Below are 24,241 nucleotides of genomic sequence, written 5' to 3'. Positions count from 1 at the left end.
CGTCAGTGAGGATGCCAAATGCATGTGCTTCTCACTCACCCTTACCAAGTCCGCGGAGGACTGGTGGAAAATATTAGCTCCTGGATCCATCCACAGTTGGAAGGAGCTACAGTCCGCATTCAGGAGGCAGTTCATTGCTGCCCGGGACCACGACATGGAGGTTGGTTCCTTAACCAACATCAAGCAGCTACCCAATGAGAGCCTCAAAGCTTTCATTCAAAGAATGATGGAAGCTGCTGCTAAGACCAAGGTCAGCGATGACATGAAGCTGATCGCCCTTCAATCGGGGCTTACCGTCGGCTCCCTGCTATGGGGAGAAATGCAAAGGAGACGAGCAGAAACTCTGTCCGAATTCATATCAAAAGCTCAGGGAATCATCAACCTTGAGGATGCCTACCAACAGGCCTTTGGAGTTCCCCCAGCTCCGACGCCCTCCGTGACTGCGCCGAGCTTTGCTTCGCAAGCTCCCGCACCAGCCCTCACGCTTCCAGGAGCCCAGTTCACTCCAAGCGTGTATGGGCCTTCCGCGTCTGCTCAGATGCCGAGTCAAACCCATTTCTCTGGGTACGGAGCTGTACAAACCGGATATAGTATCGCTCCCGCCCCGTCGCAACCGCAAGCGGAAGGCCCAGAACAAAATCTGAGCCAATCGCGGAATAAACGAGGCGGAAGAAACTCCAACCGGGGGGACCATTCAAAGAAACCCTGGAAGAACTATGAGCCCAAGTTCACGGAGTACACCAGTTTGATAGACTCACGAGAGAATGTCTATCGAGCGACCTGTAATATGGTCAACTACAGGAAGCCCCCGAAAGTGTCTCACGGAGGAAGGCGCCCGCGAGACTCCAATAAGAGGTGTGAGTTCCACGGAGACGTGGGGCACACCACAAACGAATGCCTTCAGCTGAAGGATGAGATCGAGTCCCTGGCAAGAGCGGGACACCTCGATCAATGGGTGAGGATACCCATAATCTATCCCGGACAGGGAGTAGTTCACGGAGCTGCATACTCTCCGGGACAGAGGGGGACCGCTAGCGCTCCTGGAGCCGGTCACCCCTAAGCTCCTGGATCTCAGTTCCCAGCGCTTCCTACTCTGACCTCTCTGGCACCCATTGCCATGTTGACTCCAGGACCCGGAAAACCATATCCTCCTGGCCTTGCTCCGCCACCCGTTGACGGACATGTGGCCACCATTTCCGGAGGACCGCACCTTGCCGGAAGCACCCGCAACTCCCAGAAAAGGTACTTGAGGGAGTTAGAACACACCGGGGAGATGTGCGCCTTGGTTCAGTCACCTGCTCAGCGTCCCCGAATGATGGATCTTCCCATCACCTTCACGGAAGATGACGCCCGACATGTGCACTTCCCCCACAACGATCCCCTCGTCGTGGAAGCCCAGATCGCCAATAAGAAGGTGTCATAGATCCTAGTCGATAATGGAAGCTCCGTAAACATCCTCTTCAAAGCTACCTTCCACACGATCGGATTAACCGAGACAGATCTGATCTCATGCCCCATCCATCTTCAGGGGTTCAATGGGGATGCACTCATGCCCTTAGGCAAAATTCAACTTCCAGTCACCCTCAGAGGAGACAGCGACGCTTGTGCCTTCAAGCACTGCACATTCGTGGTGGTCGACTACCCCACAGCGTATAATGCCATCCTAGGCCGACCGGTCCTAATCAATGTTGGGGCCATAACCTTGATACGCCACTTATGCTTGAAGTTTCCATACAACAACGGGCGTATCGGCACCCTCCGGGGAGACCAACGAAGTGCACGAAGCTGTTATAACGTCTCCGTCCGATCCGTCTACACGGTCCAGGAGGCGATTGTTGCCGCACCTTTGGCAGAGGATTTACCAGAGACTGGGGGTGCCCAAGGGGCATACGTTGACGAACTCGACCCTAGAGTGGGGGTCGAGAGGGCGATAGAGCTGATGGAGGAAGTTGAAGAGGTGATCCTCAACTCGGAAGATCCCACCAAAGTCATTCAGGTGGGGAAAAACCTTCCATCGGCCATTCGAGAAAAGATCGTGGCCACTGTGAAGAATAATCAGGATATCCTGGCATGGTGCCACACTGATATGACGGGGATTAATCCTAATGTTGCGTGCCACGCACTCAACATAGACCCATCTGCAACTCCAGTTTGCCAAAAGAGGAGGCCGTTAGACCCAGTAAGGGCCGAAGCAGTCAAAGATGAAGTGGACAAGCTGATGTCCATAGGCTTTCTCCAGGAGTCACTCTATCCCGTGTGGTTGGCCAATCCGGTTCTGGTCCCAAAACCCGATGGGTCCTGGAGAATGTGTATTGACTTCACGGACCTGAACAAAGCCTGCCCAAAAGACTGTTTCCCTCTTCCGCGAATCGATCAGATGGTAGACGCTACTTCCGGGTATGAACTCTTATCCTTCATGGATGCATACTCCGGATACAACCAGATCAAGATGCATGTCGTGGACCAGGAACACACCAGCTTCCTCACGGACAAGGGTGTCTACTGTTACGTGGTCATGCCTTTCGGTTTGAAGAATGCTGGGGCGACATACCAGCGTCTAGTAAACAAGATGTTCAAGGATCAGCTGGGGAGGAACATGGAGGTGTATGTAGACGACATGTTGGTGAAATCCAAGACCTCCGGAGACCACAGTGACGACCTTGAGGAAGCTTTCGCCGTGATCCGAAAGTACGGAATGAAACTGAATCCGAAGAAATGTACTTTCGGGGTCTCGTCTGGGAAGTTCCTCGGTTTCATTGTCAACTCCGGCGGAGTGGAGGCCAACCCTGAGAAAATTAAAGCGTTCATAGATATGCCTTCTCCCCGAAAGCATAAGGATGTCCAAAGCGTTACCGGAAGGATAGCTGCTCTCAGCCGCTTCGTATCTAAGGCCACTGACAAATGTGTCCCCTTCTTCAATGTGTTGCGAGGAAACAAGAGGTTCGAGTGGACCCCCGAATGCGAAGCAGCCTTCCAACACCTCAAGGAACATCTAACTCGAGCTCCCATTCTGTCCAAACCTGTCGGAGGAGAGGCGTTGCTCTTGTACTTAGCTGTGACAAAGCATGCCGTAAGTGCCGCTCTCGTCCGGGAAGACGGCCGTCTCCAACTCCCTGTGTATTACATGAGCAAGAGGTTACTGGACGCCGAGTCCAGATATACAATGATCGAAAAACTCTCCCTCTGCTTGCTAATCGCTTCGCGGAAGCTAAGGCCCTATTTCCAGGCGCACACCATCAGAGTACTCACCAATCACCCTCTCCGGCAAGTCCTGCAGAAGCCCGAGGCTTCTGGCAGGTTACTTAAATGGGCCATGGAACTGAGCCCGTTTGACATCCACTACCAGCCACGTGTTTCCATAAAAGGTCAAGCTCTCACGGACTTTATTGTGGAATGCTCAGGAATGAATGACCTCCCGGAAGATCCTGTCCCGGAACTTCCCACATGGAAGGTCTATGTAGACGGAGCCTCAAATGAAAAAGGAGCTGGAGCAAGGGTTATCCTAATTTCTCCCCAAGGACATCAGCTCCAGAGCGCCATCCGTTTCACGTTCCCAGCATCCAACAACGAGGCAGAACACGAAGCCATGCTAGCTGGATTACAACTGGCCAGAGAAGTCGGAGCCCAAAAAATCGAAGTATACAGCGACTCCCTACTTGTGGTAAACCAAATATCCGGAGAATACCAGACGAAAGGCGAAAAAATGGCTGCCTACGTGTCTCTCTCTCGCGGCCTCCTGCAGCATTTCAAAGGCTACCAAATCCGCCAGGTCCCCCGGGCCCAGAATTCACTCGCGGACACATTGGCCAAGCTTGCAACAGACCCGGAGATTGAACAATATGGCCTAGTGCCCATCGGGCACTTAGAAGCACCTAGTACTGAGACACAGAGGGTAAATGCCATCATCGACCATTCCCATTCCTGGATAGGACCCATCCTCAGATTTCTCACCACCGGAGAGCTCCCCACTGATAAAGCTGACGCAAGAAAGCTCCAATATCAAGCTCCCCGATACGTGATTATGGATGGAAAGCTTTACCGCAGGGGGTTGTCCATACCCTTCCTTAGGTGTGTTGTCGGAACCGAAATCAGCACCATCATCCATGAGATTCACGGAGGCTTCTGTGGCGACCATACCTCCGGGCTGAGCCTCTCCAAAAAGATCCTTCGTCAAGGATACTTCTGGCCCACCATGAAGAAGGATTGTATGGATTATGTCAGAAAGTGTGAGCAGTGCCAGAGGTACGCCAAGGTTCCGCGAGCGCCGCCTATAGAAATTACCTTAATGACCAGCCCCTGGCCGTTCGCCGTTTGGGGCATTGACCTAGTAGGTTCCCTTCCAACTGGAAAGGGTGGAGTGAAGTATGCCATAGTCGCGGTAGACTACTTCACCAAATGGGCTGAAGATGAACCTATGAACACGGTCACGTCTAAGAAAGCACTGGACTTTGTCATCAAGAATATAGTGTGTCATTTCGGGCTTCCACAAAAAATTGTGTCCGACAACGGGAAGCAATTTGATAGTGAGCATTTCACGGACTTCTGTGCTTCGCATGGAATCATCAAAAGCTTTTTCGCAGTCGCCAGACCTCAAGCTAATGGACAAGTGGAAGCAGTGAACAAAATTTTAAAGACCACGTTGAAGAAAAAACTCCAAGCATGCAAGGCTCACTGGCCGGAAGAGCTTCCGCGAGTACTGTGGGCCTATCGCACAACAGAGAGAACTTCGACGGGGCACACACCTTATTCCATGACCTTCGGTTGCGAGGCTGTCATCCCAGTAGAAACTATGATCCCCTCTCACAGGCAGGACACCTACGACCCTACCTGGAACCACGCCCTTCTCCAGGAGTCCCTGGACATGATTGAAGAGCTCCGGGAGCAGTCACAGGTCCCACTCAAAATGTACCAAGGCAAGATAGCCCGACACTTCAACACAAGAGTCAAGAGCCGTACATTCGAGGTTGGAGACCTTGTCCTACGGAGAGTATTTCCTGCTACGCAGGATTCGGTAGTGGGAGTCCTCGGACCCAACTGGGAAGGCCCCTATGAAGTCCACGAAAAAGTGGGCCATGGGACGTATCACTTAAAGAGACTCGATGGATCTAAAGTCCCGCGCACCTGGAACGCGGAGCACCTCCGCCGTTACTATCAGTAAGCCCCAGACTATCTAGTCGAAGGTCCTTAGTGGACGTAGCAAAAATGTAAAATATGGAGATAGACCTCCCAGCTGTAAAACACATGCCTAACAGGCTAATTTAATAAAACACGGAGAGTTTCACTCCGCTTTTACTGCATTTTTTATCCCTTTGTTCCAAGCTGCGTTTTAACAAGTGACCACGCGGTCCGGACCCCACGCTCACTTGGGGGGGTATACATGGCTAAGGCATAGCCATACGCCCCTTGAACAAAACATAAAGAGAACACCACTTATGTGCTAGCATTGTGTTTGAAATTTTAAATTGTTAAGCTTAGGTTAATTTGTTGCCATGAACATATTTGCATTACGTGTCATGTGTGCATTATGTGATTATGTGAAAATTGCCATGAAAATATCTGCCATTATGCATCATGAAAATTATCTCCTGTGTAGCCCAGCGATGAACAGGACTGGAGGTTGGGGCACATTCAGAGAGCTACGCCGAAACACCCCCAACTTCCTGACAAGTCCTTCGCAGAATACTCCGTGACCGCTGAAAGCTTTGCTTCGCAAGCTTCAGCTCCGGGTCTCATAAAGTAATGCATGGCAAGATCCGCGACCGCTGAGACCTTTGCTTCGCAAGCTCCAGCTCTGGGTCCCGCAAGGCGAGAGATGGTAAGATACGCGACCGCTGTAAGCTTTGCTTCGTAGGCTTCAGCTCCGGGTCTCACAAAATAATGCATGGCGAGCTCCTCGACCACTGCAAACTTCGCTTCGCAAGCTTCAGCTCTGGGAGCAAATATAATCGATCCCCCAATTACAGCAGGCCTTGCTTCGCAAAGCCCCTACTCCAGGATCGCACATGGTAGGCGTGATGATTTCCCCGACCGCAACGAACCTTGCCTCGCAAGGCTTCATGCCAAGTCCCTGAAGTCGGCCACCGTGAGGTCCACAATAACAGTTAGTTTTGCTTCGCAAAGATCTAGCCCTAAGTTTAGCGACGCTCACCAAAAGAGCTCCCAATCCGGCGCTATCCCGCGGAATCGTATTAAGTGTTTGCCTCGCAAGCTTTGTAAAGATCGCGATGGGGAGATGGAACGGGTCACTTTAGACATCCCAACGAATGGTATAACTACAAGTCCCAGGATTGGCTATTTACCTTAGGAAAGCTGAGTACGATGAAAGAGGGAGTCTGGCCGTTGGAACCAAGAACCCTCCGTAACCTAGAAACTACGTGGGAAAAGACATAAGTCGTTGGAGCTTTAAGTTAGAAATGCATAGGTTCTGGCCGTTGGAACCAAAACCTCATGCGCCCCTACAGCAGTTTCTACCGTATAAAAGTCTCTACCCTAAGCACAAAATTAAACAAGGAACTCAGCAGAAAAGGAAAGAAGAATTCTACAATTATTACAATGAAGGCCCTGCGGACCGGATATCTGTAATGTTCCCGCAATTAAAAAAGAGTACAGGGACCTTCGCCCCAAAGGAAAATAAAAAAAAATTTACACAAAGAATAAGACCCCTTCAAGCACTGGGGGTGGCAGCAGCTTCCACGACCGGGGTCTCGGAGACAGCGGTTTCGACTGGGGCTGGCGGAGTCAGCTCATTGGAAGGTGGAACTTCCTCACTGGCAGGTTCAGAGGTCCCCGCCTCTTCGGGATCTTCTGCCTCGAGGGCTCCAGCAGGTTCGTCAATGTTATAAGTCTGGACGAACACCTCTGGGCTTTGATCCCACGCCTGTATCTTTTCCCTCATGGCGGCGGCGTCCTCTCCCAGTTAGCCTACTACCTCCGGGTTTATTTTCCAAAGTTGGTGCATGAGGACCACGTGGGATAGATTAATCGTTCTATTCAGCACCACCTTGGCATCTTCCTTCTCCTTCAAGCGCTCTGCCTCAGAGGTCGCCAGCTTTGCCTCCGCGACAACCAATTGAGCCCTCAGTTTTTCCAGCTCGGCCTTGGATGCATCCCGCTCTCCCTTAAGGGAATCAATCTCCTTGCGCTGCACCTTATTTTGATCCAGTAAGGATTGCTTCTCGGTCACATGCCCCCTAATAGTGAATTGCAAGGCTCCAATCTGTTTATCCTTCTCAGCGAGCCCCAACTCCTGCATAGACACGAGATCCTTGCTCCTCTTGTGATCTTGCTCCTCCTCGTGCAGCTTATTCTGAAGAGTGGCATATTCCTCGTTCTGCTTAAGGAGGAGATTATTTTTCGAGTGCAAGCGGGCATCCAGGGTATCCTTCTCCTCCCTGGCCTGGGATAGCACTTCCTGGAGCTTGGAGTTCTTGGCCTTCAAGTCATCCGACCATTGCTTGAACTCATTCTCCGCGCTGGCCCTGTACTCTTGATATTTGGCAAGATATTTCTTGTCCGCCTCTTCTTCAGCCGTGCGCCGGGCCTGGTTAATCTTCTCCACAGCCTCCCCCTTTATGCTCTCGACCTGTTGGGTCAGTTTCTGCTTCTCCGCCTCCAAGGCCTGGCGAGCCACCTGGCTCTCCTCCAACTGAACCAGAACTGCACCCACCTCCCGGAACGAGCGTTCCGCGATGAGAGAGGCCTGCGAGGGAAGACAACAGAATGAGTTAAGCAGAACCAAATGTACTAAGACAAATGATCCCAGAACACAACAACTGACAGCTTACCCCTGAAAGTTGCTGCTTTACGGCGTGTGTCAGCAACAGCGGGTCCTTACTACTACTGATGGCCCATTTCTCAGAATTAAGCTCGCACAAGCTCAGGGCCATGTCCTCCATCATCTCCGCTTCGAACGGTGCCAATGCGCGTCCGAGCCTAGGCACCAGCCTCTTCTCCAAGGCTGGGTCATCCAAAACCACTACAGCCGGGTGAAGGGATCTCACCCCTTCTGCCAGCTCAGCTCTCTTCACGGCAGACAGGTTGTCTGCCCTTCCCTGAGTAACAGCCTTCTCGGCCTCCAACCGCCTCTTCAAAAAATTATCAGCCCGTCTTACACCCTCCAGGAGGGCAGCGGGGAAACGGGTTGGTTTCTGAGGGAAGTGGAATTTCAGGCCAGGCTGAGGAAGGCTTGTTTGTTGAGAAAGTGGAAGAGAAAGAGCAGAAGGAGACCCCGAAATGGTGGACTCCCTCTGGACTGGAGGAGGAGGTAGACGGGGTATTAGGGACGGTAGCGAAGACACTACCGCCCCGGTTTGGTGTTGCTGCTGATGTTGCTGTTGTTTTTGCTGCTGCTGTGGCGATGTTGATTGTCTTTGTTGTTGTTGTTGTTGCTGCTGCTGCTTTTGCTGTTGGGGTTGTGTTTTCTGCTGGGTGGTGGTAGTCTGGAGGGGACTGCGCGCAGCCCTGAGGTCTCCATCACCTCCGGGAGAAGAATGTCTAAGGTGTTTCTTCTTGTCGCCCTCAGCCTCTCCTCCGGGGCGCTTGCTCACCCCGGCCATCTTCGCGGGGAAGACAGGACCTTCCCCCTCGCTGCTACTACTCGAGACCACCATGTTCTCGGAAGGCCCCTCGACAGGAGGCTTCTCCACCACGGGCACGATTACCCTCTCCACCACCAGAGACCCTTGCGCCTCGCCACTTGTTTTCTTGGGTGTGACAGCTTTACCTCCCCTACCAGCTCCGGCCTTTCGTCCTTTCCCCTTGGGCGGGTCTTGGCTGGTGGTGGCCTTCTTGATAAGTGAGGTAGCTCTCCCCAACATCTTTGCCTCGGGATGTTCTGCAAGAAATGTACGAAGCAAGATTAACCAACCAGCAAGCGATGTGAAACAAGATAAGCAGAAAACAAAACAATCCACAACATAAAAGCACAAGCAAGTCCACCAGCAAGGAACAAGAAACGAAAAAGAAAAGTTCGAGAAGGACGACCATGCACGAGAAACGTGGATGGCCTTCCCCGAGCAAAACAAGACACCGCTTCCTGCTCCAGGAAGCTCCCGTACTCCTTGAAGTCCGGGAATGACATGCTGAGGGAAGAAGGGTCAACCATGGTGACACCTTCTGGCAGACTACCGTCACTCAAACACCCGAGGAGCTCATCTACCCTATCACAATATCTGTCGAAGGGTATCCTACGCGGATCTAGCCTAAGGAAACGGGGATCGAACCCCATCTGAGAAGTTCGGGAAACCTCAGATAGGCTGGGGGTGTGGATCAATCGAAAGCTAGTCTTACCTTTCCCGGAGGTACCAGCTCCCGGAGTCCCTTCATTGGGGTAAGCTGCGGCGTGGCGAGCCTCGATTTCTTCTTCCTCCGACTGGGGGTCGGGGAACCTCTCCGCCCAACTGGGGGATAAATTATTCTCGTCCCGGGCCGCCTGGCAGATCACCTTGGACAGCTCCAGGGCAATCTGCTCCCGGATGTTAGCTGACACCTGACTTTGCCCCCTGCCACTCACTGGCTCAATATTTTGGAAAGAGGAGAGTAGCCCATACTCCCTCAAAGATTCGATGGTCACAAGTCCTTCCACCTTCAGCTCTTCCTCCGAGAGCCCCTCGTAGAAGTTTGACCTCCTTATCATCTCCGCACAGCGAGGTGTCCGCGGGACGGCTTCTGCAAAATCCAAACATGAGTGTTAGAGATCCTCCCGGAAGGCAGACCAAACGTGAAGAAACAAAGTTAGAAAAGAAAGGAAGGAGCACTTACCAGGGACTTTGAAGTCCAAAGACAGAGCTGGCACCCTCTTCAATGGGAAGCCAGTCGTTAGGAACCAGTACTCCCGGAGATCTGGAACCCTCGCGGTTTGACATGTGGGACACATCACGTCCGGATACCTCTCCAGCCTATAAAACCCCACCTTGTCTGCATGACCTCTCATGGGCTGAGACTTCAGCCCATAGAAGTATAGCACCTCCTCCGGGGTAGGGGCCTCCAGGTCCCGGGACTTGCAAAAGATATACCACCCCGCTAGAAGCTTGTAGCTGGGGGGAATCAACTGGAAGGGGGCAATCCCCACCTTCACGCAGAAGTTGGCAAAATAACTTCTTAGGGGCAAATGTGCCCCACACACTATGTGTGCCCAACTTCAGGCACCAAACCCTTCGTGACTCTGGCTGGCAGACTCACCCAGCACCGACAGGCGGTGCCACATCAGGCCTGGGATGTTCTTCAGGCCTGCCTCTGAGGAATACAGCTCCAGCATGCCGTAGTTCATGAACAGGTTCGGCTTCTGGTCCATCTCCCAGATGGAACTGTTGATAGTCGGTGGGCTAGCCGCGACCACCTTAGATTTTGCTTTCCCCTTTGCACCAGCAACAGGGGAACCTTGCTCCTGGGTAGTTTCAGCCTCTACCGCAGCGATGACTTGTTCCTTTGAGGTGTTCGTCACTGAACAAAAGAAACAAAGAAGAAAACACTCCAAGCAGTCAGCACCCTTGTCATACCCTAACGGTATTAAAGGCGTCGGGGAGACCCTCCCCGAAAACTGCTTGGAGAGGCTCCCACCGAGCTTGCCGAGGGTTTGGCACCATGCCACCCGGAGGACAGCAAGGAACCAGGTTCAAACTTCGAGCCTAAGCCCGCCGAGAGAAGTGTTTTCCCAGGGGAAAACACCCCAAAGGCATTCACGCTTATGCCCTAAAATAACAAACCAGAACAGCACAAGCAGACGGGAAACAACTTTCCAAAAGCAAATCGTCAAAGCATGCAAAGAAATGACTTATTGACTCACACCAGTCACATGCCTATCGAAGCCCTATTCACGCATGCATAAAGATGACCCCGGCAGAAAACTCAACCCTAACAACTACCAACAATATGAGGTTTAGAAGGAAAAAGCAAAGTAAAAATACTTACTGGTATTCGAGTAGTTGAAGATTGAGGGAGTAATCGGGTCACTGCACCGCACGAACACATGAAGTAAAGGCTGCAAAGACAAGCAACGATTCAAACCTAGAACTTCGGCAATCAAACCTACTGCCAAATCGCAAGAAAAGTCTCTGGATTCCTTACCAAAAGAAGTGGTGAATTCGAAGGAAAGGAAGCTTGGAAGCTTGAGAGTTCAAAGATTTGGGAATCTGAGAATCTGAAAGCTCGAGAATTTGAAAGCGTAAAGAGGAAGAAAGGTCCGTTCCCTTGTTTTTATAGCAGGAACGAAATCATTTCGAATTCCACAAATGGACGGTCCCGATCTTCCCATACCGCATGCATTAAATCCAACGGTCGGGGATGAAGTGCCGGTCCCATTTAAGACTCCTCGGATGGGAATAAAGTATTTATTTCCCATCATTATACCATCTCGGGCCCAGTGCACCATTAAATACCGTCAAATCACTACTTAGACGCCTGACGCACGCACACTCAGCCAGTCGCCTCACGCACACGTCTTGGTCACAGAGCCATTCCCTGCATGACGCGTGGCCCTTGCCACACTTGAGTACTTGAGCTCAAACAGAAGAAATTTCCTTTTTTTTTGTACTGACACTCAGGCGGGAAAAAGGAACCCTTCCAGGAACACAGGAGGTGACCCCTCGCCTACTCTAGAGACCAGAACACCCGGAGGACTGTACAAGCTCCCGGACCTCTTAAGCCCCGTGACCTTGGGGGGTAAATGTTATCCAGATTTCCGGATAGCGTTTAGATGGATAGCCTCGGGGAAGCAGAATTATCAAAGTCTTTCACGAAAGATGACCAGAGCTCGCGGATGGACAGAAAGGCTTCACCTCTCCCGTTTAGTGTCCAGCATACTCTTTCAAGCAACCGCGACCCGGAAGCTCGTCAATTCTCCTGGACTCCCGAAGGGATATCCTTCGGGGAAGGTCCTTCCAGGAGAAGCTCTTCAGGTTACCTTCGCGGATACAGTTCCGTGCCTCGCACAAAAGAAGACCAAGCGGTCGAGTCATGGAGGAGGCATAGTTGAAATGATACTCACCTGACACAGGATCCCGCCTGACACGCCCGATAGGTCGAGACCGCACACATCCCAGCACGCCTAAAAGTACCATTTCGCCTACTGTTCCGCTGACAGCCTGGAAAAGACAGCTGCCTTTTTACATTCCCCATGTTTTCATGTAAATATACCCACGTAGAGCCTGGTAGCCATGCGACTACGATAATTGTATCCCCTATTTATGGCTGGTGTAATTAAGACCCAGGGGAGCAGAGTAAAACCCTAATCCAAAACTCTAGCTATAAAGACCTCCTCATTTTACAATAGAAGGGGGGCGAACAGATAACATAGCAAGAACTCTGCCAAAATCTCTGGAGCTTCGTCTTCTTCTAGAGAACCCGAGAGAAACCCTGTGAGTTTGTGAGGTTCTTGTACACCAGCCCTTTTACTGTAATTCTCTACAAGTATAATAACATCGACTCGTGGACTAGGGCTCATTAACGCCTGAACCACGTAAAAAACCTATTTGTCTATTTATATTTCTCCACTTCTACAGTTCTTATCTTTTTATTATTTTGTTTGTATTCGTTTCCGAAAAACTCGGTAAACAACCATCATTTCGAATAAAATCATATATCAATTTCATGATCCTCTTTAATTGATTTTATTATTTTCACTTCGAATAAAATCATACATCAGTCTTGATCCTATTCAATTGATTTTATTTTCATTATTTTGAATAAAATCACACATCGATCTTCTGATCTTCTTCATTTGATTTTATTATCGTCATTTTAAACAAAATCATACATCGATCTATCGACCCTCTTCAATTAATTTTATTATCATTGTTTTGAACATAATCATATATAGATCTTCTTATCCTCTTAAATTGATTTTATTAACATCATTTTGAATCAAATCATACATTGATCTTCCAATCCACTTCAATTGATTTTATTAACATAATTTTTTTATTAAAATCATACCTCGATCTTGCAATCCTTTTCAATTGGTCTTATAAACATCATTTTGAATAAAATCATATGTCGATCTTCCGATCCTCTATAATAGACTGTAGTTATGATTTAATCAATCCACTTATTTTCAGTAACACGATTTTCTACTTTGTTCTTTTCATGACATACTGATTAATTTTTCTTCATGCGAGTACTTCTTCATTTAATATGACTAATGAAGCATATTAACACATCAAAGAATTTTATGTATTTATCAATCAAGCATACATACTCAATTATTTTATGTACTCTATCATTTTCATGAAAAATAAATTACATTTTGTTTCCCTATCTCAGCAACTCTACTTTATCATTCATGAAGCAATTCGCTAAGTACTTATGAAGTAATGGTACTTACAGTAGGCCTCAGCTTTTTCTGGATCTGGTGCATTACCATACAACATTTCTTTGCTTGGCTCTGATAACACTTACGGTCATTCGGGTCCCATCCAACAATTGATATCACATCATTTGATGCAGAGTGGTGATTGATCCTTGCATCTGATGTATCATCTTTGTCTGATTATCGCGTTATATCTTGATAAGGCATATACAATGAAAAAATCCATATCAAGTGTTCAATTTGCTTTTATTACTGTTAGTCGCACCACTCCTTTCAGATTAACTCGGTCACTGTGAAAAGTCAACATCGGGATTGTAGATAGCCTCAAATGCCTAGGGTCAAGACCCATATTTTGATATGCATCCCAAAATAAGATCTCAGCCCCACTATCTCCATCAATCAGTACATGTCCAAGTCGGCAGTTTGCCACTTACAAATTCACTACTAGAGGGTCTTCATGTGGCAGATCTACTTTGCGAAGATCATCTTCAATGAAGATAATCGGAGCAGCTAGAAAAATATCTCTCAGTCGGTGAGATAAAATTTACCTCGTCTGATTTTCCTAGGCGATGTTTGGCTCTACCGATCAATGAACCATGGCGAATTATTTTGAAGTTGGTCCTTTTTCTCTTCCTGATCGTTCTTTTTCAAGCATTTGAATTTTTTTACACACTGCATTACGTCCACCATCATCTCCACGATTAACTTCTTGCACATGTAGGCACGGTACCAGATATTTCTAGTTCGCATGGTCCAATCATTTACCCCAAAATAATAAAACTAGATAAGTCACTAGTATAGTTTCCTATCTATGATTCTGCTATTTGGATTTACTCAAATAATTTTACTGGAATATTGAAGGAATCTCCAGGGTGGGTAGAAAGAATAAGTACAGCTTTTACTATTTTGTTAATGTACAAACTAACAAATACTATATATAATTTGATCGATGAATCATTTTTCAACATTTTCTATCTTTTTCATTCTTCATCGTAAGTGCTTCAGATATTTATATAGTGCTTCATTTTTACATCTAACTCTGATATCGTTTTGAAAGTTTCCTTCATCTTGTCCAGAATCCTGATCAAATATTCATCAGAATCTGGTAGCTCATCCTCCCGCATTTGGCGCATCATCACTTCTTCTCTTACCCTTTGCTCGTAAAATTCTTCTTCCAACACATTAGCACATCCCGACCTTCACTCATATGTCATAGCTTTTAATTCGTGTTTTCCCTATAAATTTTTCATCTCCAAAGATCAAGAAAGCAACAAAGAAAAATGACCACTACTACAAAAATGGGATTTCCCGACAGTTTTTAACTGTCGCTATTGAGCAACGACGACAGTCGAATAACTGTCGTATTTGCCTATGCCAGCATAGGATAGCTACGCGTGACAGTTATTAGGTGTCGTCATTGCTGGCTACGCCGACAGTTATTAGGTGTCGTTGTTGCTGGCTACGCCGATAGTTATTAGGTGTCGTTGTTGCTGGCTACGCCGACAGTTATTAGGTGTCGCCGTTGCTGGCTATGCCGACAGTTATTAGGTGTCGCCGTTGCTGGCTACGCCGACAGTTATTAGGTGTCGCCGTTGCTGGCTACGCCGACAGTTATTAGGTGTCGCCGTTGCTGGCTAGGCCGACAGTTATTAGGTGTCGCTGTTGCTGGCAACGCCGACAGTTAATAGGTGTCGCCGTTGCTGGCTACGCCGACAGTTAATAGGTGTCGCCGTTGCTGGAAACGCCGACAGTTATTATGTGTTGGGATTGGTTGTCTATGGTGACAGTTTGTAACTATCGCAAAGTTTCCACACCAGAGGACATTGCAAATATGTTGTCAATGCCCCCTGGTTTCAAAATCAACGTAGCAATTGCAGTAAAAGAATGCACATCAAAGATTAAATTAAATTAACATTAGTAACATTAACTTTACATTTGATTAGTTATAACACTTTCTAAGTAAAAGAAATACATAGTTCCAAAAAAGTTTGTCATAAAATGAGTATTTAGCGCAATATACACCTCAAAAAGCTAAATTAACTACATATAATTTGTTAGATTGATTCTGTATTTGATTAGTTCTAACAATTTCTAATAAAAGAAATAAAAAGTTCAAAAAATGATTAAATCGAGTGTGGCGTGCTGCCCTTTGGCACACCCACATGGGGCCATTTTGTTAATGAGCATGCCTTGGTGCTTGATCATTAGTCAAGTCTTGCACCAAGCAACCTCATGGGATAGGGTAGTGGCAGTTTTGTAATATTGCATATGTCTCCCAGACAAAAATCATATATGTTCCTGGGAAGACTTTATTTCCCTAGAAGGCTCCTTAGGGGGAGGTGACCTGGTGACTTAGGGAAGCACCATGGCCATCAACAGATAGGGGCCAAAGCTGTGTACTCCCTTGCCCTATCAAGGCTATATATTAATGAAATAACATTTATCCATACTTGCCCCTGTATGCTTCCTTGTTGCTTATGTGTTGCTTGTTTGTTTGCTTCGTTGGGCCACTGCGTGCCATTTGCCTTGTTGTGTGCTTTGTGTTGTGTGGACGTTCCTAGGAATGACTTGCTGTGTGCTTGCTCATACTTCGTTATTGCCCGTTGCATGTCCGAGATGTGTATGTGGCTAACCGCTGAGTTTGTTTGCCTGTAGGTGTGTGTTGTAGGCTGACTTGCTAGCTTGAAGAGTCTGCAAGTGCCGCACGTTCCGTCTATTTGGAAATCTCCTCACATAGGTACTAAGCAAGCATGCCATCATTTAGCGAGTTGCGGTAGAATATATTTTGCCCACTCTTCTTGAACTTCATTAAGTTCTGCGTCAGTATATGGTAAATCTGAATTGAACTGCAAATAATTTAAATTATAAGTTACATGTCAAATATATATGAAATTAAAATATAACTTTATTAAAGTTAAAAGGTAAACACATTTAATTATTACATTATTCGATAGATATGCTCTGGTTCTTCGTTGTGAAATGAGATCCCTAGCATACTTCATGCAGTAGATACCGCACTCTGTGGTTTTTGGTTGTTGTCGGCACTGTTAACATAGACAAATGTAAAAATATATTACATATACTTGTTAGTATACTTATAATTTAAATCTTATGTTTTATAAAGCTGAATGTTACTTACTTTTGGACTATAATACTTTAGACTTACAACTCTTTTTCCTTTTTCTGTATCATATAGCGTGAAAGCTCTATACATAATAAAAGTTTTTTAATTAGCAAACAAGTACTATTATAAAGATAATATACTTTAAGGAATGAAACTTATATAAACTTACAGCCTAACTATATTTTTAATCTCAATGCGTAATTGAAGGTTAATGGGATCCAAGAACGCCACTGAATGTGAGTGAGGTTGAAATAGCAATAACATCCAATGTTCACTAGAAATCAAACAATCAAATATTTAGAAGATGACTATATGAACTTAACATTTCAAAACTCAATATAAACTTACTTGTTATTCCAGGGACAAATAAGGAACTGCTTCTCGCCCATTTGAATGAATCGGTCTTTAAGTGCTTGGGCATGCTTATTCTCATGACCTACACTAACTTCACCTGGATGCTGAAATGCGTACAAATGATCCAACCCATTGGTATGTAGTATATCATCCAACAAACTAGAAATTAATCATATTTAATTATAAAAGACATGCATATAATTCAAACTTTAAATTATAAAAGACATGAATATATACCTCAAATACAATATCATTGGAGTTTGCCCAATATTGTCCATATTGCACAATTGCGTCACATCATCCTTGAAAAGCGTAGCAATCGTGTTGTATCCAAAAACATGCGATGGGATATTAATCTTCTTGTGGTAGTCATTATCCCATGGTGATCAAACTTCAATAAAGAGGTCAAATTGCTTGACATAGATGCCGAATCATTGTGAGTGATTGACACTACCTCCTGTGTCAATGGCTCTACACGCGGAAGCTTTGGGGGCTGTGGATGTTGAGTGGAAGGTATCATTGCCTCAATATCTTCTTGCTTTCTCTTCTGCTTATGACCCAAGGAAAAGTTAAAATAAAATAAATTTCAAAATAATAGAAGTTAGGCGATAAAAACTTATAGACATTACCTGTCCCTGCTCACTTTCGTCGATAATAAGATGTTTATGCCATGCTACTGGTACCCCAACTGCTTGACCTACCAAAGTAATCCCTGCATTCAAATTAGGAAATTGTAGCCTAGCCATCTCATCGTGGGCTACCTCAACGACTACACGAGCAACTTCTTTAGGCATCTTTTTTCCATGGATATCTGTACTATCAGTCTTAAGGATGTGTCTCGATGCAACTATGTTGTCTCTCGTTTTGATAGCAAGCTTGCATTTAATATGCTGCGTTAGAAAGAAATAATTAATATAGTACAATAGTGAAATTATTAAGCATTAACATTTGCTAAGTTGATTATGGTAATAAGAATACCTCATGCATAGTTGGTGGAACTTGTGGTTCTGGTGGAGTAATCATTGGTTGAACATGTGGTGGTGGTGGTGGTGGTGCTAGTATTGGTGGAACAAGCACTTGTTGAACATGTGGTGCTAGTGGTGGTGGTGGTGGTGCTAGTACTGGTGGAACAACCTCTTGTTCAACATATGGTGCTAGTGGTGGTGGTGGTGGTGATACATTAGAGGCTGCTCTTCCCACACAAGAACCAGATGCATGCGATGACTCACCGATATTGCTATGTGTCGATCTAAATTGCTCCATCAATTGATTTAATTTCTCCTCAGTTCGACGGTTCCTCTCATCAGATTGTCGAAGTTGCTCTTCCATCCTATTAATGCGGCTATCTTCTGAAGTAGATACTTCGAGCTGACTTTTTCTCTTAGGCTTTGGTGTTTTAAACAATTGTGTAGGGGTGACACCTTTAGGCATCCCCCTAACACGTCCAGAATGCTCAGGGGTGCCCAAAGCCAATGTTAGGACATCTTTGGATCCTTCCACCACCAAAGTTCCTTCTGCTACCTTTTGTTTGTAGTCAACCTATATACAAAATCAAATTAGTTAATAATTAATACGAACTTCCATTTAAAAATGTTAATAGTAAAGAAGTAAAATTATACTCACAATCTTCTCCTTAATTGATGCTACATCCTCAGTTGACTCTCCTTTTTTATCCTTTCTTATCCTTAACCACATATCAGCTCTATCAAAATCTGTTAGTTCGTGGCCTAATTCTGCTTCAAGTTGTTGCTCTATCTGTTTGTAACCACCCCGTCCTGTGCGGTGATTGTATTTGTTCTGTGCCCGTGCACCTTGTTTCTTTTTTCTTAGCTACAGCCCACTGAGGAGATAATCTCTTAGCAACGAATCCTTCCCAATCATCTTGTTTGATCCAGTTACTCCATGCATCTGGTGGATGGGCAAGGAGTTCAGGAGCTTTTTCTTTGTACTTTTCAACTTTATTTTTTGTTAGCCATCTCTTTCAATCTCTCCATCGGTCCCCGACTTCACTCAAAACTTTAGCTTTAGATGTGGCCTGTACATCGAATGACTCCTACATAAATATAAAAAATAATTAATCAATTAATAAACAACTATATATGTTCATTCATATACAAGTTAATAAAATTTAAAAACTTACATTAATTTCCTTCCAAATTAGCTCTTTAGTTTCATTTGGGACCAACCTCCAGTCATCGATATTCAAAGGAATGTGACAACATGCCAACACTCCAATACGACTTGCCATCTTTATTGCCCTCTTTCAGGCGATAAGTACAGGTGATAAGTACCATAAAACTTTTGCAGGAACTCCTACCCTAACCTCACCAGAATTCTTTTTCTTCTACCATCTTAACTCACCACAAGTGGGACATGCATTTGCATCAACCAATCTTTTTCGATATAGGATGCAATCGTTAGGACAAGCATGAATTTTTTCGTATTGCATGCCTAACGAACGCAATGTCTTCTTTCCCTCATAAAACGACAATGGCATTTCATTATTTTTGGGTAATAACTCTCCTAGAAAGGAAAGTATATTCGTAAAGCTCTTATCACTCAACCCATGTTTGATTTTTATATTATACAACCTAAGAAGTGTTGACAGTTTAGTGAACTTATTACAACCAGGGTAAATGGGTTTCTCAGCATCCTCTAACATGGATTGAAATTTCACTGGATCAAAATCTGATTCAAATTGTGCGTCACCTATCATTTCTGCAATGTCATCTCTCTCATCATCATTCACATAATCACAATTATTCTTCTTAGATGGAGATTCTCTACTAAATGTGATTTTTTTCTCCAGGCATAAACCACATCTTATAACTTTGATCTATTCCATACTTAAATAAGTGACCCTTTATCTCAGTAATTTTCATTCTTTGAATATTACCACACTTAATACAAGGGCAACAAATGTTATTAGGATCTTTAGCATTTCTTGTGCAAAACTCTAAGAAATGCTCAACTCCATCCTTATATTTCACTGATAATCTATCCGCCGACATCCATTCTTTATCGATTGCCATTATTTTGTCTAAAAATGTACACACAAAAAAATCTATTTTCAGAACAATGTTCAATCCTAAAAAAAAAAAAAAAGTGTACAGAGAATCTGTAATAGATATAAATATTCAAGAAAAACAAAAGTTTAATTTTTTGTGTAAAAATTAAAAAATATATATTTAAGGACAATAGAGTAAGTAAATCAGTTTGAAGATTCATTGCAGAGGTTTGAAAGCTTGAAGTAGTCAAAATATATGACTACTTGAGCTTTGAATATAAATGAAATTGAAACGTTAATCTTTCATAATCTAAATCATTCATACAATTTTTTTATGATTTAAAACGGACAGTAACCTAACCATCTGTCAATATCAATACAAATAATTCAATCAATTCAAACAACAAACAATTTTTCTTCCTTATATCTCCCCCAGCACACAATTATATAGATATCACAGAACCTACTTCACTAAGACATGCAAGTTCTCAATCTTCCGTTATCACCGCAGCACACAATTATAATCCCAGAACCTACTTCACTATGGATGAATATTTAAGATATTCAAACTCCTCTAACATACACTTGTATAATTTTAAAAAGAATAAAAGAATATACCTCTGAATATGTTTAAACAATTAGAATCCATATTAATAAGTTTTAACAATTAAAATATACCTGAGATGATCTATTTGAACTTTAGATTGCTTTCTGAAGCAAAATTCTGAGATCAAGAGTTTTATCCCGAAGAGCCTTTTTAAAAACATGAAATAAAATAAATAACAGAGTAATAAGTTTATGTTTAAATCCCTGTCAACATTAACTTTCTAGAATAATAATACTAAGCTACCAAGCTAAGTGAGATGATATATTTATATAATAGCTACCAAGCTAAGTGAGATGATGATATATTTATATAATAGCTACAAAACAATAATAATAATCAGAATATATATATATATATATTTAAGAGCCAGAGAACCATGTGCTTCTTCATTCCAAAACACAAATATGGATATAAGAAGAAGAAGTACTATATTTCAATGGTTTGGGGCCCTATTTCTCTTGCTTTCACTACTTCGTGATCACCTTATTCACTCAAGTCCCACCACCACCACGCCTTAAGTATTTCAACCTTATTATTATTATTATTATTATAACTTTTCTTTTCTCTTTTTCTTTCATAATAAAGTGTTATATTTCAGGTTTACAATGTTTACAATTAGAACATGTTACAATCAGTTAAATATCAACTGGTCATTCATTAGCTTTAGTGTAAGTGTTAGTTGAGTGTTAGGTAGGGTACTTTAATTAATTACTATATTAAAGAAAGAAAAATTGAAAGAGGGTAATAAATAGTTGGGTTTCTTAAGCTTAAAATATATCAAAAGTTACTATAAAATAATCAAAACCCGATACCGTTTCACCTTATCTCCCTCTCTCTCTCTCTCTCTCTCTCTCTCTCTCTCTCTCTTGTCTTCATCATCTACGGCCAACCATGGCCACCATAGATGAGCTCAGTGAATCAAGTTCTATCTTTTCCTGATGCCAAAGGTAAGGTCAAATTTTTCTTACTTCCAACTTCCTGTAATATTATGATGCACCAAGGCAGATCAGGACCTTTCCTGCAAATTATTATGTTAGCTTTGGTATTAGCACATGTGATCTCTTGTACTATTATATATGAGCTCACGCAATGTATGAGGATATTACTCTAATTCAGTCTTCTCTCTCTCTTTCTTTATTTATTTATGGTACCAGAGCCACAATAAGAAGTAAAAAAAAAGATTCAAATGCTTTGTCTATTTCACCAGGCTGGCTACACCAGATGAGAAGTCTAGAAGTTGGGAATATGGCTCTACTGGTAAAATGTTTCTCTGTTTCTTTTCCATGTCTCACACTCTATTTGTGTAACTATATTTTCTTCATCTCACGCCCCTATGCTTTGTTTTTTGTTTTTTGTTTTTGTTTGATATTCCTTTCAAGCATTTGTTCTATGTTTTCATTGTTGCCCTTGTTGCAGGTACTACTACTACTACTACTATGCTACCTTTACTTATTTGTCTGTACATAAAAGTGAGTTTTTTGGGTTCTCTTATATATTAAAGTTGAAGAGCCAATCATTGATGTGTCTTTTGGATCAGTTTTCACATTATTCAATTCATTAACACTAAGTTTGATAAGTGTATCTTTCTTTTGATTATCTACAATTGTGTACCTAGTAGGCTGGTTATAATATTATGCTCTATCTTTGTTTCGTTTTGTTTATATTTTTGGTTAAATTTTACAGACTTGCCGATTGCAACTCTTTTCCATTTCATGTATTTCATGGTGAGTATGTGTTTTGGTAAATCCAATAAATTATACAAGTGCTTAATTCTAATTTTTTAACCATATCACTCATGCTTCACCTGACTCGTACAGTTTATAGATATTCAAATTCAAATGATATCTTTTATATTAAAATCTTTCTGCAGGTAAGGGATTTTTCAGCAACAAGCAGCTAGATCAGACAGCAAACAACATCAAAGGTATACTAACCACCTAGAAACTACTCCAGGAGCAAAAACTAAAGATGATAAAATAATGGACATGAAGACTTGAAGATGGAGAGCTAATGATAAAATAATTCAATTACATGAAAATGTCTCCCATCCAATTTTTCATACTTCTAATTATTGAACAATAGTTGTTTTTTAAAAAAAAAAATTAAGTAAAAGTTGCATAAAGAGACATCTTATGCATATATAACCATTAGAATTGCCTTGTTTTGTCAAGGAAAATAATATTTGTGATGTCAAATGCTAACAGGATTATATCATTTCTTAATTTAGACGATCAAATACATGGCCTTAGTCATCATGTTATTAATATAGCCACATTTGTATGCCCTGGCTTGGATTCCTGCTGTACAGTAAAAAATTAAAAATAAACTAATAAAACCATATAACAAATTCCTATAACTTCACAAATAAAGCATGTCTAAATAATACAAAATTTGCATTCATGCTATCAGAATTATAAAAACCACAATCAACAACAATATTAATATATTATAAAATAAACTAAAATGGAATGGTGCTACGCCCTTAATTTACAAGCATATTCGATATATTTTAAGGGCAAGCAAAGAAAAAAAAATAGTAATAACAAACAAAGCTATACCCACGAATACAACCCATACTAGAAGACAAGATATATATGTATATATATAGAGAGAGAGAGAGAGTGAGAGAGAGACTGTGGGGTGTGGCTGGTTTCTGGCTGCACAGACAGAACCTTTCGGCTGGTGGGTGAGAGCCAGTGAGGCGGTGCCGGCGGCTGAGAGGCTGGTTCGGCGTCGACGACGTCATGGTGGGCTGGCTGGTGGAGGGACCTTTCGGCTGGAAGCTAGAGGAACTATTTCGGCTGGAAGAAAGAAAGAAGAAGAGGGAAAAATTAAGGTTATTTGGGGGGAAAAAATTTTACCAGCCAATTTTTTTTAATGGGCAATGCCGACACCTATAAGCTGTCGTTATTGCCTCCAATAGCGACAGCTTATAGGTGTCGGCATTGCCCCTTATAAAAAATTCTCTTTCCCAACAATGACACATTTTAACTGTCGGTATTGCTCAAATACGTTTTAATAAAAAAATAATTAAACATATATAAATATTAATAAAAAAAATCATAACTAATAAATTTATATATTAAATTTTTTTACAATATTTTTCCAATTAATAAAAAAAATCTTTTTTAACTAATACAAATTTTATAAATGTGTTAAAGAATAATATAGTTAATTTAATTTATAAATGTGTTAAAGAATAATAAATTTAAATTTTGATATAAAAATTATTACATAAATACAAAAAATAATAATATAAAAAATTTAGAAACAAAAAAATCTAGTTTTAAAAGTTTTTAATAATTTTTATAAATATATATTTACATAATTTAGTTTTTTTTTTAAATTATACCATTCATTAAATTTTTTACAATATTTTTCCAATTAATAAAAAACAACTCTTTTTTAACTAATACAAATTTTATAAATGTGTTAAAGAATAATATAGTTAATAATATAATTAATTTTATAAATATGTTAAAGAATAATAAATTTAAATTTTGATATAAAAATTATTATATAAATACAAAAAATAATAATATGAAAAATTTATAAACAAAAAAATCTAGTTTTAAAAGTTTTTAATAATTTTTATAAATATATATATTTACATAATTTAGTTTATTTTTAAAATTATACTCTTCATTAAATTTTTTACAATATTTTTCCAATTAATAAAAAACAACTCTTTTTTAACTAATACAAATTTTATAAATGTGTTAAAAAATAATATAATTAATTTTATAAATATGTTAAAGAATAATAAATTTAAATTTTGATATAAAATTTATTTAAAAATAACAATATGAAAAAATTATAAACAAAAAAATCTAGTTTTAAAAGTTT

At 42.6% G+C, this 24,241-nt stretch overlaps 1 protein-coding gene and 2 long non-coding RNA genes across 4 annotated transcripts; 1 reads left to right on the top strand and 2 right to left on the bottom strand.

The window, feature by feature from the left end:
* Nucleotides 1-16,033: 16,033 nt before the first annotated feature.
* Nucleotides 16,034-16,502, bottom strand: LOC133821521 (uncharacterized). The gene is made up of 3 exons (XR_009887641.1): nt 16,443-16,502; nt 16,246-16,347; nt 16,034-16,149 (listed from the first exon to the last, which is right to left on the bottom strand). It is a non-coding gene; the product is annotated as an uncharacterized LOC133821521 (long non-coding RNA).
* Nucleotides 16,503-17,717: 1,215 nt separating this feature from the next.
* LOC133821520 (uncharacterized) lies at nt 17,718-18,597 on the bottom strand. The gene is made up of 2 exons (XM_062253763.1): nt 18,405-18,597; nt 17,718-18,320 (listed from the first exon to the last, which is right to left on the bottom strand). Exons 1-2 carry the CDS (start codon nt 18,474-18,476, stop codon nt 17,742-17,744), a joined length of 651 nt encoding a protein of 216 aa, XP_062109747.1. The 5' UTR covers nt 18,477-18,597; the 3' UTR covers nt 17,718-17,741.
* Nucleotides 18,598-21,192: 2,595 nt separating this feature from the next.
* On the top strand, nt 21,193-22,659 carry LOC133823405 (uncharacterized). 2 transcript variants are annotated; one of them, XR_009888302.1, is made up of 5 exons: nt 21,193-21,342; nt 21,550-21,652; nt 21,812-21,864; nt 22,079-22,119; nt 22,266-22,659. It is a non-coding gene; the product is annotated as an uncharacterized LOC133823405 (long non-coding RNA). The 2 variants fall into 2 exon arrangements; XR_009888303.1 differs by lacking the exons at nt 21,812-21,864; nt 22,079-22,119 and having other exon boundaries at nt 21,195-21,342; nt 22,266-22,548.
* Nucleotides 22,660-24,241: the final 1,582 nt, after the last annotated feature.

The sequence above is a fragment of the Humulus lupulus genome, chromosome 3, assembly GCF_963169125.1.
Source record: "Humulus lupulus chromosome 3, drHumLupu1.1, whole genome shotgun sequence".
In the NCBI taxonomy this organism is placed as follows: Eukaryota; Viridiplantae; Streptophyta; class Magnoliopsida; order Rosales; family Cannabaceae; genus Humulus; species Humulus lupulus.
Note: the sequence above shows the minus strand (reverse complement) of the source record. Positions and strands in the feature narration are given on the sequence as shown.